The 15240-nt window shown below is 44.1% G+C and overlaps 1 protein-coding gene across 6 annotated transcripts in view; it reads left to right on the forward strand.

Moving 5' to 3' along the window:
• The window catches only part of ZNF385B (zinc finger protein 385B), a 385947-nt gene that overhangs the window by 100148 nt on the left and 270559 nt on the right, over positions 1 to 15240 (forward strand). The window contains exon 1 of one of the 6 annotated variants that reach the window (XM_083154703.1): positions 1436 to 2287. The exons of the other annotated variants lie outside the window; for them this stretch is intronic. Within the exon in view, the coding sequence (XP_083010829.1) occupies positions 2263 to 2287 (25 nt within the window). The 5' untranslated portion in view covers positions 1436 to 2262. Of the gene's footprint in view, positions 1 to 1435; positions 2288 to 15240 lie in introns of those variants that run through there. 6 annotated transcript variants of the gene reach the window in all.

Raw genomic sequence — 15240 nt, forward strand, 5'->3', positions numbered from 1 at the left:
ATTGCACAGCAAGGCAAATGCATCAGATTTGGACTATATATTACAGATCTGTACTATATAGTCTTGCCTGCACAGTCTATTTTTCTATTCCATTTCGAAGCCGCAGGGCCATGCTTTGAGATCGAATCGAAATCAAATGTATTTTAGTTCCATTCAATTCTGATTTGATTTTGCTTATATAAGCAAAATCAAATAAAAACTATATTGAACCGTGTATACACCCTATATCACAGAGCGGAGGCTGAGCTTGTAGGTGCCTCACCTCTTCCCTGACCATAAACATCATTAGAAAAGATGATATTTTTAAGTCATAAATATCCTCTTTGCAGAAGGCCCGGCTTCCCCTATCTACGCTGACTACACACCACTGCTCACTGGTCCAATTAGCTACAGGGAGTCTTCTTTACCACCTTGTCCTACATATGTCTCAAACTGTGCTAACTTGGAGGACAACGACTACTGGGTTCTCGGTTGCAAAATCCTTTTAGTCTTGTGAAGTTCTTTTTTTGAAAATGGGGTTTTCTATTAGACTCTCCAGTCCCAGGTCACTAGTGCCAAACCAGGGTAGACCGGTTCAGGATCTTCCAATTCACTCTGCAGAGTGAGTGACACAAGACATGTGCGGCATGATGTCCAAATGGTCCCTGCTGGGTTCTTTTGTGGAATCATCTAGAGATGTAAAGTTGCATATGAGCTAAGAAGAAGAAGCCAGTTGTTTTTTATTGTACTAGATTTGGCTTTCAGTGACATGTTTTTTCCTCAGGAGCGAAAGTAAACTTTTCACACAGGGTAAACCAACTCGCCTGTCACCCCAATGTTTCAGGGCCAAATGTATTAAGCTTCAATAAGTGATAAAATTGAGAGTGATAAACAGCCATCCAATCAGCTCCTAGTTACCACGTTACAGGCTGGGTTTGAAAAATGACAGGTAGGAGCTGATTGGCTGCCTCTTTATCACTCTCTCACGCTCTCAATCTGTTTGTGTTGGGGATTAAAGTGAATTGATATCTATCCCCATAAAGAACGTTATGTACAAGGTGATAATGCTCCAGCCAATCAGCTCCTAACTATCAATTTACATATTGGAGCTGATTGGCTGGTGCCTACTACACGTGTCCACCACATATCCAAAGAATCTCCAGCAAGTGACAGGGTACCCTGTTGGCTAAAGATGGGGCTTTTTTTTATTGATGATCAAGCTTTCGAAAGGTTCACTTTTGGAGCTTGATAAAATTGGTGGGAACCGCAGAACCCATCTGAATGCCCCAGATACCACCGGATACCTGCTTCCAGCCCTTTTTGTTTTTACTCAGTCAAAATGCTACTGGTGCGCTCCCATAGTAATACAGATACATTTAAAAAAATAGTCTCATGTCACCGGCTGGGTTTGAAAATGGCAATTAGGAGCTGAGTGGTTGGCAGTTTATCGCTCTCCATTTTAACACTTATCAAGGCTTATTACATCTGGGTCTTTTATTTCCTGAATCTGTTTCCTTCATTTATTTAAAGGGCTTTGCTCCCAGCTGCAGCACGCACCTATGGGTCTCTAATGCTCTGTAACATGCATCAAAAGTATGTATGAATATTCCTATTGCTTCCCCACCACGTCTATTGGATCTTTTCTACCCTATGAAAGGCACCCATCCATTATTTTTAACTTTTCTCTCTTTCACCAGCCCTGTAAACAAATACCCCTGACAGCTCGGACTGGTGATTATTCTCAGCCTCCACGGCCCCATCATTACTGCTTTTTTTAAGAGAGCACGTTGATAAAGATGTGAGCCTTCATCGTGTAGGCTTCGGAGCTGATTTGGTGGAACCTCTCATAATCACATGCCTTGTTGAGGCTGCCGTGAATCTGATCTCAGGAGCTGATTCCGTGCATTGATAATGAAAGGTTTTTGCCTGCATAATTTCACATGAAGCTTCTGGTGTGACACCGTTCTGTGTTCCAGTCTGTATATAGAGACACAGGGCTGTAATTGCTTTTTTTTTTTTTTTGCTGTTTCTTTACAAATGACTCAGTGTGCGTCTCTCCTTCTCTAAAATGTTGCCAGCGTGTAAAGGATTTTCATTGAGCATTGAGATGAAGCTGCATCCACTGTGCTCGGAGCTGCATTGATTTCAAACTGCACAGACATAATACTGATGGTCGGTTGGAGATCAGTAGTTCTATACGTTACAACATTTACCTTTCGGAACTTCCGCTGCTCTGACTCAGTCTCTGGCTGCTAACTAACCGAACGTTTCCTCCCTGCAAAAATGTGGAGTGGATTATCACGTCGAGGTACCGTAAGCATCATCTTCTCTCAATGCACGTTTGTTTTTTTATTTGTGGTTTCATATTAATTGTGTCTGTACAAGTATGGCAAGTTATTACAGTCATGTACAGTTATCTATTGCATAGAGGCTCTGTGTAAATATATACTAGACTGTGTTCCACCTGTAATGCAGTGTTCCACCTGGACTTTAATTCCTTGTTATCGTATCTATCTATCATCTATGCTTATTGTATTATTTTGGTAGCTTGTCAGTTATTGCAATGTTGCTGTTGTTTATTGTTATTGTATTTTAGTTATTGTTTGTTGTTTTTTTTTGTTTGTTTGTTTTCCATTGGTATATTTGTTTTGTTTATATGCTGTAACATTAAAGAATAACATCCATGGTTACAGAAGGCAACAATAATAAAAAAAATAGCAGACCCAGCTCAGGGGGACTTGGACAGATCAGGTAGGAACACACTTCACCTGAGCACCACCAAATAACACACACAAGTGACAATTTACATGCAAAATACAAAAAAATAAGAAAAAAAATGATACTAAAAGTCTGGGATGTATGCCTGAATTAGAGTAAGCTACAATGTGATACAAACTGGACGAACTACAGGTTGCAAAAGGCATAGCTATAGTACATGGGATATTATTTTTGCATACATAACGCAATGTAAAATCTTGAAGGTGTCATCGGTGTTCTCTGTGTAATTGAGATAGGTTCCCTACAACAAAGTTGTTTAGCCACGGAACGTGGTTGTTTTACTAAACTGTTATATAAAATGGTTCATCTAATGCAGGGACGGGGAACCCTTGGCCCTCCAGCTGTTGTTGAACTACACATCCCAGCATGCCCTGCAACAGTTTTAGCATGGCCAAATAGCAATACTGTAGCATGGCATGCTGGGTTGTGTAGTTAAAAAATAGCTGGAGGACCAAAGGTTCCCCATCCCTAATCTAATGTAAGGCACGTTCTAGTCTGTTGCATGAAGCAGTTAGTGTGTTTATTAATGCTAATTGCTGTAATGAGGCAGGTGTTTCATTTAGCATGTATCGATTTCACTATTACAGAAGGTTCCAGAATTTCCCTGTGTTGCCTCGATTTGCCCAGGATGGTTTCTCCTGACTATATCCGGAAACAAACCAATTGTGTTAGGCAATCTGTCAGGTCCCAGGGCCACTATCTTGCCTGAAGCCACTGGGTGCTTTTGAAACCATGAAATTAGTTTTATTCTCAGCACATGGTTTCTCATTTAACTGGTCTTTTTTATGGTAATGGTCAATTTATGGTTGAGTGAGAGGATTAGAGAGTGCAGTAACTGATAGCTTCCTGCACATGTCTGTTGGAGTGAAAATATAGGAACTGTACTTCCGAGACCTCACCATTTGTCCCACCGCGAATGTTTGCCAGAGCATGTTACATCCCCCATGATGAACTCTTGCAAAGCCAATGCACAGACTTGGCTTAGGTGTTTTCACTGTAGAGAAAATACTCTCTGGGGGCATTTAATGTAGAGTAAAGACTCACTGGAGGCATTAATGTTGAGTGAAGACTCACTGGAGGCATTTAATGTAGAGTGAATAATAGCTGGAGGCATTAATGTTGAGTGAAGACTCACTGGAGGCATTTAATGTAAAGTGAATAATAGCTGGAGGCATTTAATGTAGAGTGAAAACTAACTGGAGGCATTAATGTTGAGTAAAGACTCACTGGAGGCATTTAATGTAGAGTGAAGACTCACTGGATGCATTTAATGTAGAATGAAGACTCACTGGAGGCATTTAATGTTGAGTGAAGACTCACTGGAGGCATTTAATGTAGAGTGAAGACTCACTGGAGGCATTTAATGTAGAGTGAAGACTCACTGGAGGCATTTAATGTAGAATGAAGACTCACTGGAGGCATTTAATGTAGAGTGAAGACTCACTGGACGCATTTAATGTAGAGTGAAAACTCACTGGATGCATTTAATGTAGAATGAAGACTCACTGGAGGCATTTAATGTTGAGTGAAGACTCACTGGAGGCATTTAATGTAGAGTGAAGACTCACTGGAGGCATTTAATGTAGAGTGAAGGCTCACTGGAAGCATTTAATGTAGAATGAAGACTCACTGGAGGCATTTAATGTAGAGTGAAGACTCACTGGAGGCATTTAATGTAGAGTGAAGGCTAACTGGAGGCATTTAATGTAGAGTGAAGATTCATTGGAGGCATTTAATGTAGAATGAAGACTCACTGGTGGCATTTAATGTAGAGTGAATACTTCCTGGTGGCATTTAATGTAGAGTGAAGACTCACTGGTGGCATTTAATGTAGAGTGAAGACTCACTGGGTCATTTAATAAAGAGTGAAGACTCACTGGTGGCATTTAATGTAGAGTGAAGACTCACTGGAGGCATTAATGTAGAGTGAAGACTCACTGGAGGCATTTAATGTAGAGTGAAGACTCACTGGGTCATTTAATAAAGAGTGAAGACTCACTGGTGGTATTTAATGTAGAGTGAAGACTCACTGGAGGCATTTAATGTAGAATGAAGACTCACTGGAGGCATTTAATGTAGAGTGAAGACTCACTGGAGGCTTTTAATGTAGAGTGAAGACTCACTGGAGGCTTTTAATGTAGAGTGAAGACTCACTGGAGGCATTTAATGTAGAGTGAAGACTCACTGGTGGCATTTAATGTAGAGTAAAGACTCACTGGTGGCATTTAATGAAGAGTGAAGACTCACTGGTGGCATTTAATGTAGAGTGAAGACTCACTGGTGGCATTTAATGTAGAGTAAAGACTCACTGGGGGCATTTAATGTAGAGTGAAGACTCACTGAGGGCACTTATGGTGACAATCTTCCATGTTAATCTAAATGGCTATACAAGTGCTTAAAGACAAGTATTGTGCAGGTCTTACCTCAAGGATTGAGGGATGAAAATACTATAAGTAGTAATTTTACTGGGAGCTTATGCAAGTAGACAATGAAGTTCAAAATAGCACATTACATCAGCATCAAACTGCCATAAAAATGACGGTTGGGAGCTGGGTGGTTCTTTATATTTATCAACTTTTTCTCTCTTCAAAATTTGATACATCTCCCCTTTACTGTGGTCCTGCCTCCTTTTGCAGAATGTTGCCTGTCAAGGCACTCTACAATTGGTGATGCATTGCCCATTTGCACACATTATACTTGGGATTTAGCTCTACTTGCAAATAAAGGTGAAAAAAAAACAACAACTGTCCAATCAAACACTGCATAATTGATCATTCAGATATCCCTCTATTAATCTATACATTTCCCTATTTTACCAGTACTAATACTCATTTGGCTATTTGGTCCTGCAACACATACATTTTTCATCATGCAAATTGAAGCTGATAGCGAGCTGGTCTGTGAGGTCAAGAGACTTGAATTTATCCAGCTAATTTAGGTTAAACAGAATACATGTGTCCTATTTGTTAGTAGAGCCATCAGATAACCTCTGTCATATTTCATTATATCCATCTGGAATGGTATGTAGCAGTGGTTCTCAAACTTGGTCCTAAGGATTATTAACATGTGACAATTGGTGATACACAGAGCACCTGCAGTTTGACCCTTTGTGGGGTTCTGGGGACCGAGTTTGAGAACCACTGGTTTAGAGCACAGGTTCTCAAACTTGGTCCTCAAGACCCCGAACGCGGTTTATGTCTTCAGGGTCACTTGTGGATTTTTTTTTTAATGTGACAGTTGGTGATAAACGTGACCTGATTGGGGTTCGGAGGACTGAGTTTGAGAACCACTGGTTTGGAGGATTTGATTGAAGACAATGCAGCCATGGTCCTATTTCCTGGTGTTGGAATTCTTCAAGCTAAAATAGACCTGGGCAGTTTTGCCCTCCATGAAAGCTACCTACAGTCAGTAGATGTTTCAGCCAATAGGTGGCGGATGGTGTCTCATCCTTACTGCGAGTCCATCTCACTCGTTATGCTCATAACATTTTATTTAATTAACAATACATTTGTGAATTTGGAGCTGTAAATGATGTGGGACAACTATAGTAAATAATTGTCATATCTGTCATGAGATGCGGAAATAATTTCATCAGACTAATTAATTTTTTTTCATAACCAATTTGGTTTTCTTTTTTTTTTTTTCTTTTTGTGAAGAACCTTTGTTCTTTTAATTGCTTTTTCAATGAATGACCCGATTTTCTCTCTCATTAAAGGTATGGCCAAAATGTAAGCTTTTTTTATTGAAACTTTTATCTTTTTTTTTGCATTTAATATAATTAGTTGGTGACCTGAACAGTCATACCTCTTCTTCCTGCTCTGTGTACTGATACAGGCTGAGTATCCCTTATCTGTATATCCCAAAACCGAAATATTCCGGTTTTCAGAATATTTCAGTTTTTTTTGTTTGTTCCCCCCATACTCACCTCGTCCCCTGGTGTCCACGGCGAACATCGGAGTTGTCTTCAGCGGCATCCCTGGTCCCAACGATGCGTTGCGCAGGTGCGCCGTCCTTGGAACCGAGGATGCCGCTGAAGACAAATCTGGTGGTGGATGTGGACGTCGGGCGACCGTCGGGGGACCGTCCGGGAATATGAATGTGAATATGTAAAAAAATAAATAAATTCTGAAATCTGGAATAATTCCCTAGGTTTACCATCTATGTCTTTTAAAGATAACTAGAATGGCCTAGCTAATATCATAGTAACCTAAACCAGGTTACCCACTGCCCTCTGTTGCCCCAGTGCTGGGCTGATGGCTGGAATAGAGTGGGCACTACCGATTACAACAACTCAGTGGGGCTGGGTGACGTCACTGACTCATTTGTTCAGTCATATCGCTCAGTGTGTATACCCTGTATCATTCACCCGGGAGGGGGGGGGGGGGGGGGCGCGAGTGAATCATTCAGATCCAAAAAGATCAATTATCAAAATTCAAGGTCTGGGTTTAACTGGGTGGAGATAGTTGTGGTGCGTCCCAATGTGTATTAAGATTCAGGGTCAGAGGTTGCCATGAGTTGTTTTTTGTGGTTTTTTTTTGGTGGTGTCAATATGTAGATTTCTTCACGTGGATGGTAAAGTATAAAAAAGTTCAACAAAAGAAAAAACATTGCCAAAAACTCATGTCGACCTTTTCATGTGTCAGCTGTTGCCACGTTGACATGTTGCTTGTGTCTTTTGTCTATGGCGACCTTCTGCCTGTCGACTGCCAACCTAGACACTGTCGACCTATCAGTCGGGTACCAGGAGACTCACCCAAGCAATATCTCTCTGCGTTCCAATCTTCATGAATATCGGAATTATTATTCAAACTAGTCACAATGACGGCTTCTGCGATGTACTTTCACTTTGAGCTGTGTCAGTTTTTACTTTCCCTTTGAGTTGTGACAGTTTTTAGCCCACAACCCCTCTACCCCACCTGCAGTCCTTAGCTGCTCCTACCTCCAATCTCTGTCTTCACAGCTTCCGCTGTCCATATCCAGCAAGTTTGAAACAGATCAGTGTCCCTGCAAAAATCAATTTCACTGTTATGCCATTTTTAGCACACAAAGGAGTATTTTGGTCTGCCAGTGGCCTCTTGTGGTCAGTGGCGGTACTTTACCTCATGAAGGTGAGGAGTAGTTTGCGTTTTATATATATATAATTTGTTAACTTCTGAAAATGGGGCGAAACTATATTAATGACTACAATAAGGATATATAGAAAGAGACATGTGTGCACTGGCGTAACTATAGCACCACAGCCCCCGCCACCGCGGGGGGGCGCTGTGCATATGGGGCCGCCGGGGGCTGCGGTGCTATAGTTACACCTCCCCCCAATCCCCCGCAGGCTTACCTATTTCGCTGGTCCCGGCGGCTCCGTTCTTCTGCTGAGGACCACCACAAAATGGCCGCCCCCATATAGCACACAGTTCTCTGAAACTGTCTGCTGTATGGGGGCGGCCATTTTGTGGTGGTCCTCAGCAGAAGAACGGAGCCGCCGGGACCAGCGCGAAAGGTAAGGCTGCGGTGGATTGGGGGGGTTTTAATGGGCGGCGCCCCCCCTTAACGGCGGGGGGGGCGCCCAAAACGTAGCTACGCCGCTGCATGTGTGATCATAGATAGCAGGCATAGAGGTCTATTCAGAAACCCCGAAGCCAATGATAACTGTTGACGGGCATTGCTTCTCTATGTGGACGGCGTATGGCATTGATACAATCCATCTCAGGCTGTTTTCTGTTTGCTACTTGATGCCCAAGTGCCGGCTTTTGATGCTTATTTGTCAGGTGACAATGCCAGGTTGTGGATCATTCTTCCCTACTCTTCTGGATGGTCAGGAGGCACATTATAATCAAGTGGCACTCCCAGGCACCTGCAGGGTTACAGAGATCAAGGCTCGGCCTGGGTAATACAGGGGATGTGGCCTAAACGTGGGAGTTATGGCCATGCCCCCTGTTTATTTAAACCCTTCAAAAATAATACTTATGCTTTACTTACCCCACAGCCAGGTGGAGATCCAGGTGGAGCGCGATCGGTTCGAACGCATTTCCCCACATATGCTGGCTGCTGGGGACAGAGAGTGGCTTCTGCCAACTTACTTGTGCGCCTGGGTAATTTTTACCAGCCCCTTCACCTCCCTCTCAGTGCCACTGGTCTTCCGGATCTGATTGCCACCTGCCTGCAGTCATTCAAAGTCACCCACAACCGCTCATTTACCAAGAGAAAGTCCCCAGGTCAGTAACATAAATTGCAACATTTTATAGTGTGTGTGTTAGGGGGAGGGGCCAAAATTCCACAATCACCACACACAATGACCTGCCCACCTTCTTGTAAAATGTCCAACCAGCCGAAGCAGTAATCTTTTTCCAACAAAATCTATTCATGAATTTACAATGATAGAAGAGTTTCTATCGCAGGGTACTGCCACGTATTGATAAATATAGCCCAAATAAGTAATTTGATTACACTTTGTACAGTCATATTGATCCAGGTTGAGTTTAATTAACTTCCATTGTCCTGATATTCTAAGGAAACACAGTGTTGAGGAATTACTTTAGCTTTTGTCGGAGACACGCAATTGTTATTCTATTGATTCAACCAATTAAGCATTCCTATGCATTCATAATCAAGGCGTAAGGGTTATGTTCCTTTCTGTAAGATAAAGACATTTGAAAGCCATGTTCATTATTTTATTTTTGGCAGAAAACGGGAAAGAATAAAATATATTTTTTTACATCCAGTTAACACAAGAAAAATATATATTTTGGATGATTATGTTAACCCTAATCTATTCCAAATCATAATTCCAGTCAAAGCCTAATTTCACCCAAACCCTGAAATGGAGTGTTTACATTGTCAGTGTCAACATCGTGAATCTCGACATTTTGAATGACGATATTGTGCTCCATTTATCATTCCCATTGTTCACATTCAGCACATGTCAACAGACTGGTGTTGACATTCCGAATTTCGATAAACTAACTATATACAGGTTGAATATCCCTTATCCGAAATAATCGGGACCATGAGCATTTCGGATATGGGATTTTTCCGGTTTTTGGATTTTTTTTTTTTAACATACTTACCTGGTCCCCTGGTGGTGCTCCGATGGTCCCCCGGTATCCACTGTGTCCCCCGGGTTCCACCGCGGCCTTAAGGATCCTCTTCAGCGGTCCCAGGGGTGCATTGTGCGAGTTTTTAGGTGCACCACTGGGACCAGAGATGCCACTGAAGGGGATCCTGAAGCCCGCCATGGACTCTGTGGGACATAGTAAGTATGAAAAATGGGGCAGGGGGAAAAAAAAATATTCAGAAAAACCACGTTTTTTAAAAATATTTTGGTTTTTGGATATATGGATAAGGGAAACTCAACCTGTATCGTTTCTCACGATTGGGCTGGCCCATAGGAGGAGGGGGGGATCCCTGTTGGGCCCCACTGTTTGGTTGCCCAATCCACGCACTCTCTAGTTGTTAGCCAAATCTACACGCCTGTGTATGTTAATTTGTAGAGTACGACGTGGGCAATAAACCGTCACCCCCGATGTAGAATAGGCTGCTTTACATAGAATCCTCCTAGGTTGCAGATCTTGTGAAGCAGCTTATCAGTCGTTAATTACAGAGTAGGCAAAGCGTGACAGCTCAGATTGCTGTGACACTCACAAGTACGCCCATCAACACGTCTTTCATACAATGTTCTGGCACCGAGAGATGGGAGACAATTCATGTCGATGCATTTAGATCATGAAGTGAGTAGATATTTCACGTAAACAACTCTATGTTAGGAAATCATCAAATGCTGATTATGTCTGTTTTTGCTAATTGTGCAAAGCAATTACCATCATAGTATTTTATGGTAACTAACTTCTCCAATTACTGGCCTTGAGAGTATTTAGATTCGCTTAAGGCTAGTCTCTCGTGCGGAATAAAATCTCTTCGTCAAAAAATAAAATATGCCGTGGAAAGGGAAACGGCTATTTGTGGGACGTGGAAAGTATGGTTTGATGACGTGTTCATATTGAATCACACTGTTGTGGTCGTACTTAGGAGCACGAAGGGGGGGGGGTAGAAATGACTTGAGCCTCTATTGAGAAGCAGCACCCCTCAAGTGCTTTTTTTTAAAAGGGGCAATCATTTACAAGGCAAAACCATGCCTTGTAAGTGGTTGCCCCTTTAAAAGAACATTCGGTACTCTTTACCTAGAAGGGCGCCCGTCGTGGTGATCGCGGGTAAATTTATGTCTGGCCGCGACGCGACCGACGCGATGCCCGCGATTTCCCATTGAAACCCATGTTAAACATGGAAATCGCGTCGGTCGCGTCGCGGCCGGCCATAAATGTACCCGCGATGCCCGCGACGCGATGCTCCCGATTTCCCATAGGAATCAATGTTAAATGGCCCGACCGACGCGATTTTACTGTTAAATGCCTCAATGGACCCGATGTGGCCATAGGAATCAATGTTAAATGGGCTACAGAGCCCAAATAGGCACAATTAACCCTTAAATGTCCCCCCAAATTTTTAACGCCACCCCACGATCCACGCCAACCCGAAGCGTGGCGAGCGCAGCGAGCCCGCGAGGGGCGGCGGTACGCGTCCTCCGACCTTTTCATGCCCTACTATCCACGTCGGCGTGGAGTTGAGAATAGAATAGTGTGGCGAGCGCAGCGAGCCCGAAGCGTGGCGAGCTCAGCGAGCCCCGCGAGGGGACGCGGATACCTTCACAGGTAAACGCGTCCCCTCGCGGGCTTCACAGGTGTCCGTGGCCACACGGACACCTGTGAAGTCCGCGAAGGGACGCGTTTACCTGTGAAGGTATCCGCGTGCGCTCGCCACGCTTCGGGCTCGGTGGCTCGCTGCGCTCGCCACACTATTCTATTCTCAACTCCACGCCGACGTGGATAGTAGGGCATGAAAAGGTCGGAGGACGCGTACCGCCGCCCCTCGCGGGCTCGCTGCGCTCGCCACGCTTCGGGTTGGCGTGGATCGTGGGGTGGCGTTAAAAATTTGGGGGGACATTTAAGGGTTAATTGTGCCTATTTGGGCTCTGTAGCCCATTTAACATTGATTCCTATGGCCAAATCGCGGGCATTGAGCCATTTTACATGAAAATCGCGGTCAATCAGCCTTTTTAACATTGTTCCCTATGGGAAAATCGCGGTCATCGCGGGCAGCAGATTTTTATGTACCCGCGATTTACCCGCGATGCCCGCGATGACCGCGATTTTACCCCCGACGCCCGCGATTCCAATCGCTGGCGCCCTTCTAGGTAAAGAGTACCGAACATTCATGTTTGCCCAGCATCCAGCACTTCCGCCAAACTCGGGCAGCATTACCTCCAGCCAATAGTGTTTCAGGTTAGGGTTGAGGGCTAGGGTTTGGCACTTGGAGTAGGGTAAGTTTGCTAGAGTATGGGTCATAAGGTCCACCCAATTAAGAAGAACAGTCAATAGGTTGACCCCTATTGGTCAACATGCCATAGGTCAACACATTAAAAATGTCCACTTGACTTAGGTTGACACTGGGCAAAAGGTGGACGCTAGCAATGTGTTGACATGGAAAAGGTAAACATGAGTTTTTCACATTTTTTTGTTTGTCTGTGTTGACCTATGTCAACATGGACACTGTATAAGTGTGCCGCATCCCCTGGCATGGTGAGGGAAGCTGCCTCTATATCCAGTGGGATAGTTAGGTATAAAAAAAATCATGTCCGCTTTTTCCACGTTGACCTATGGTATGTGTTGACCTTGACCATGTCAAACTAAGGTATGTCGACCCTTTTTACGTGTCAACTTGTTGACCAATAGTGGTCAATCTATTAATTGTCGACTTATTTATTGTCACCCCTGCTGACCGCATCCCAGTTTCCGGCCTAACTAGTTAGGGTTAGGCATTTGATGGAGAGTTATGGTTAGTATTACTGTTAAAATAACAAATAAAGGTACTTGTGGATTATCACGGCTCCCATCGCATGCCATATATAGTGGCATGCGATTGGATGCGATTTTTGCAGTTTTTTTTCCATTCTTTTTTCAAAATCGCATGTGATCGCATGCGTTTTTTAACAGAAAAGCATCCAGAAAAGCATCCAAATGCATTGAAATTAGTATCAAACATGTTCAATGGCCCCCAAATGTCATTTTTGAGGCTGTACCACCCCCACTATCAACGCAAACCCGAAGCGTGGCGAGCGCAGAAAGCCCGCGAGGGGCAGCAGTACGCGTGTGGCGAGCCCGAAGCGTGGCGAGCGGACGCGGACACCTGTGAAGCCCGCGAGGGGACGCATATACCTGTGAAGGTATCCGTGTCCGCTCGCCACGCTTCGCGCTCGCCACACTTTCTATTCTCAACTCCACGCCGACGTGGATAGTGGGGGTATGAAAAGGTCGTAGGACGCGTACCGCCGCCCCTCGCAGGCTCGCTGCGCTCGCCACGCTTCGGGTTCGCGTTGATAGTGGGGGTGGTACAGCCTCAAAAATGACATTTGGGGGCCATTGAACATGTTTGATACTAATTTCAATGCATTTGGATGCTTTTCTGTTAAAAAACGCATGCGATCGAATCGCGATGCAATCGAATGCGATGCGATCGAATGTGATGCAATGCGATTTTTTGCTATGCGATGCACATCGTGGGAGCCGTGATTATCCACAAGTACCCAAATAAATCATGTGTCAACCTTTTGTGTTGACCATTTGACCCTGTCATCCATTTATCTGTTGTCCTAATGACCCTGTCGACACAATTATAATATGAGTGAAGCGATCGATCGCACCTATTATAATTCATCCAACTGAATTGTAATTTGTGCGTCTAATTCATGTACAGAGACCATTGCACAGAAATGCAACAATCTGTATGTGTGCAGAGCCGGATTAAGCCTTTGGGGGCCCGGGGTCAATTTAGAAAGGGGGGCCCCCTTGTACTTGTCATTACTGGCCACAAACTGCATGGGAGAATATTACACTGTCAAAACACAGAGTAAAGGCAGAATAAATTTGGTCAATGGTCAACTACAGGGGGGATTAATAAAAACATATATGAAAAGCCTGTGTTTGTTCCTCTGTACCTTACTCTGTAGGAGCCCTGACAGGCTCAGCACTGCCTCTGATTAAAAACCCTCCCACGACAAGGCAGCTGCTGCTGCTATTCTTCATGGGCCTGAGAAGCATATGATGAGCTCCACCAAGCAGAGCTCAGCACAAGCCTCTCAGCCTCTGACCTCTTGTGCAAAGTCTTATGGGGCTTGGTCAACTCCCAGTAATGCACTGCACACTTGTGCAGTCAGTGTGCCTTGACTCCTGATGCTCAGCACCACTCAGCACATAATCTGCTCACGATTTGCATCTGATGCGATTCCGATCCGATCCCGAACTGTACCCAGTTGGGGTCGTTTTCAAATCTTGACTGCTGCAGGTAGGATCTGTAAAACGACCAAACGACCAGCGGGGACGCGCATAGGATCGGAATCGGGTCTAAAACATGCCCAATTTACATACAATTATATTGAAATTGGGGGAATTGAGGCCAAATCGTTCTGGTGTGTACCCTGCATAATTCAATGCCTCTCGGCCTCCCGAGTTTAACTGGTGACATTGATACATTGATCACATTAAAGGTTCTGTACACCAGCGTTGAATACTATTAGTTTCTTCTTATTCTCTTGCCAGCAACCAACGTACAATTGCTAACATTATTCTCGGATAAGATCCTTCCTTATTGAATATGTGGGAACATGTCGGCAGGCATTAATGAGATGCAGCGTGCAGATGCCGGTGATCACCAGAGATGGTGCCAGTTGTGAGGGTTCATCCCTGTGATATTTACGGCTTGTGATGTGTCTTTGTAGATGCTGACTACCTGCCTGCCGCCGCCGCTGCTGCATCTGTTCTGCGTTCTGCATGCTGTTCCTGTACCGTACTTACTGACAGCGAGGATTTCATATACAGGATAATTGCTTTATGGTTCTGCCCTGTTAATTGATTTACTGGTCTTGGCTTTTGCCCGAGAGTACTCGTAGACTGTCTTTATAGAGGATCCAAGCCGGCAGCAAATTGTTGCTGCAAATGTTCCGGAGATATTGTTATTAATAGGGCAGCTTCGGGAATTACTCGGTCACATCTTGCCTACTGTAGCTGGCTATGTAGCTTCTAGCAAACTGTTCTCTCCATGAAGCAAGGTCCTCCCCGCTAATTTGTTATGGACAGTAGGTTGCAGCTGCCCGTCCAACAGCCTGATAATCAGAAATTAATCTGATCATATGCAAATCTGTATCTCACACAGAGAGCTTAGGGACAACATCTTCTGCATGAAATCTATCAAAGCGTTTGCTGTAGAAGAGGATGTTTTTCCCCTCCGGATAGATGTGTGTTCTACCTCCCCCGTTCTGTATAACCTACATGCACTCATATTGGTGGCTCTGGGGATGTAAGTGGATGCAAGAAGGATAACAATATAATGTAGGTGGCATTTGTACTAGGACTAGAGGGTTCTGTTTATTACAGGGAGGGA

The sequence above is a fragment of the Crinia signifera genome, chromosome 7, assembly GCF_055691185.1.
Source record: "Crinia signifera chromosome 7, ASM5569118v1, whole genome shotgun sequence".
In the NCBI taxonomy this organism is placed as follows: Eukaryota; Metazoa; Chordata; class Amphibia; order Anura; family Myobatrachidae; genus Crinia; species Crinia signifera.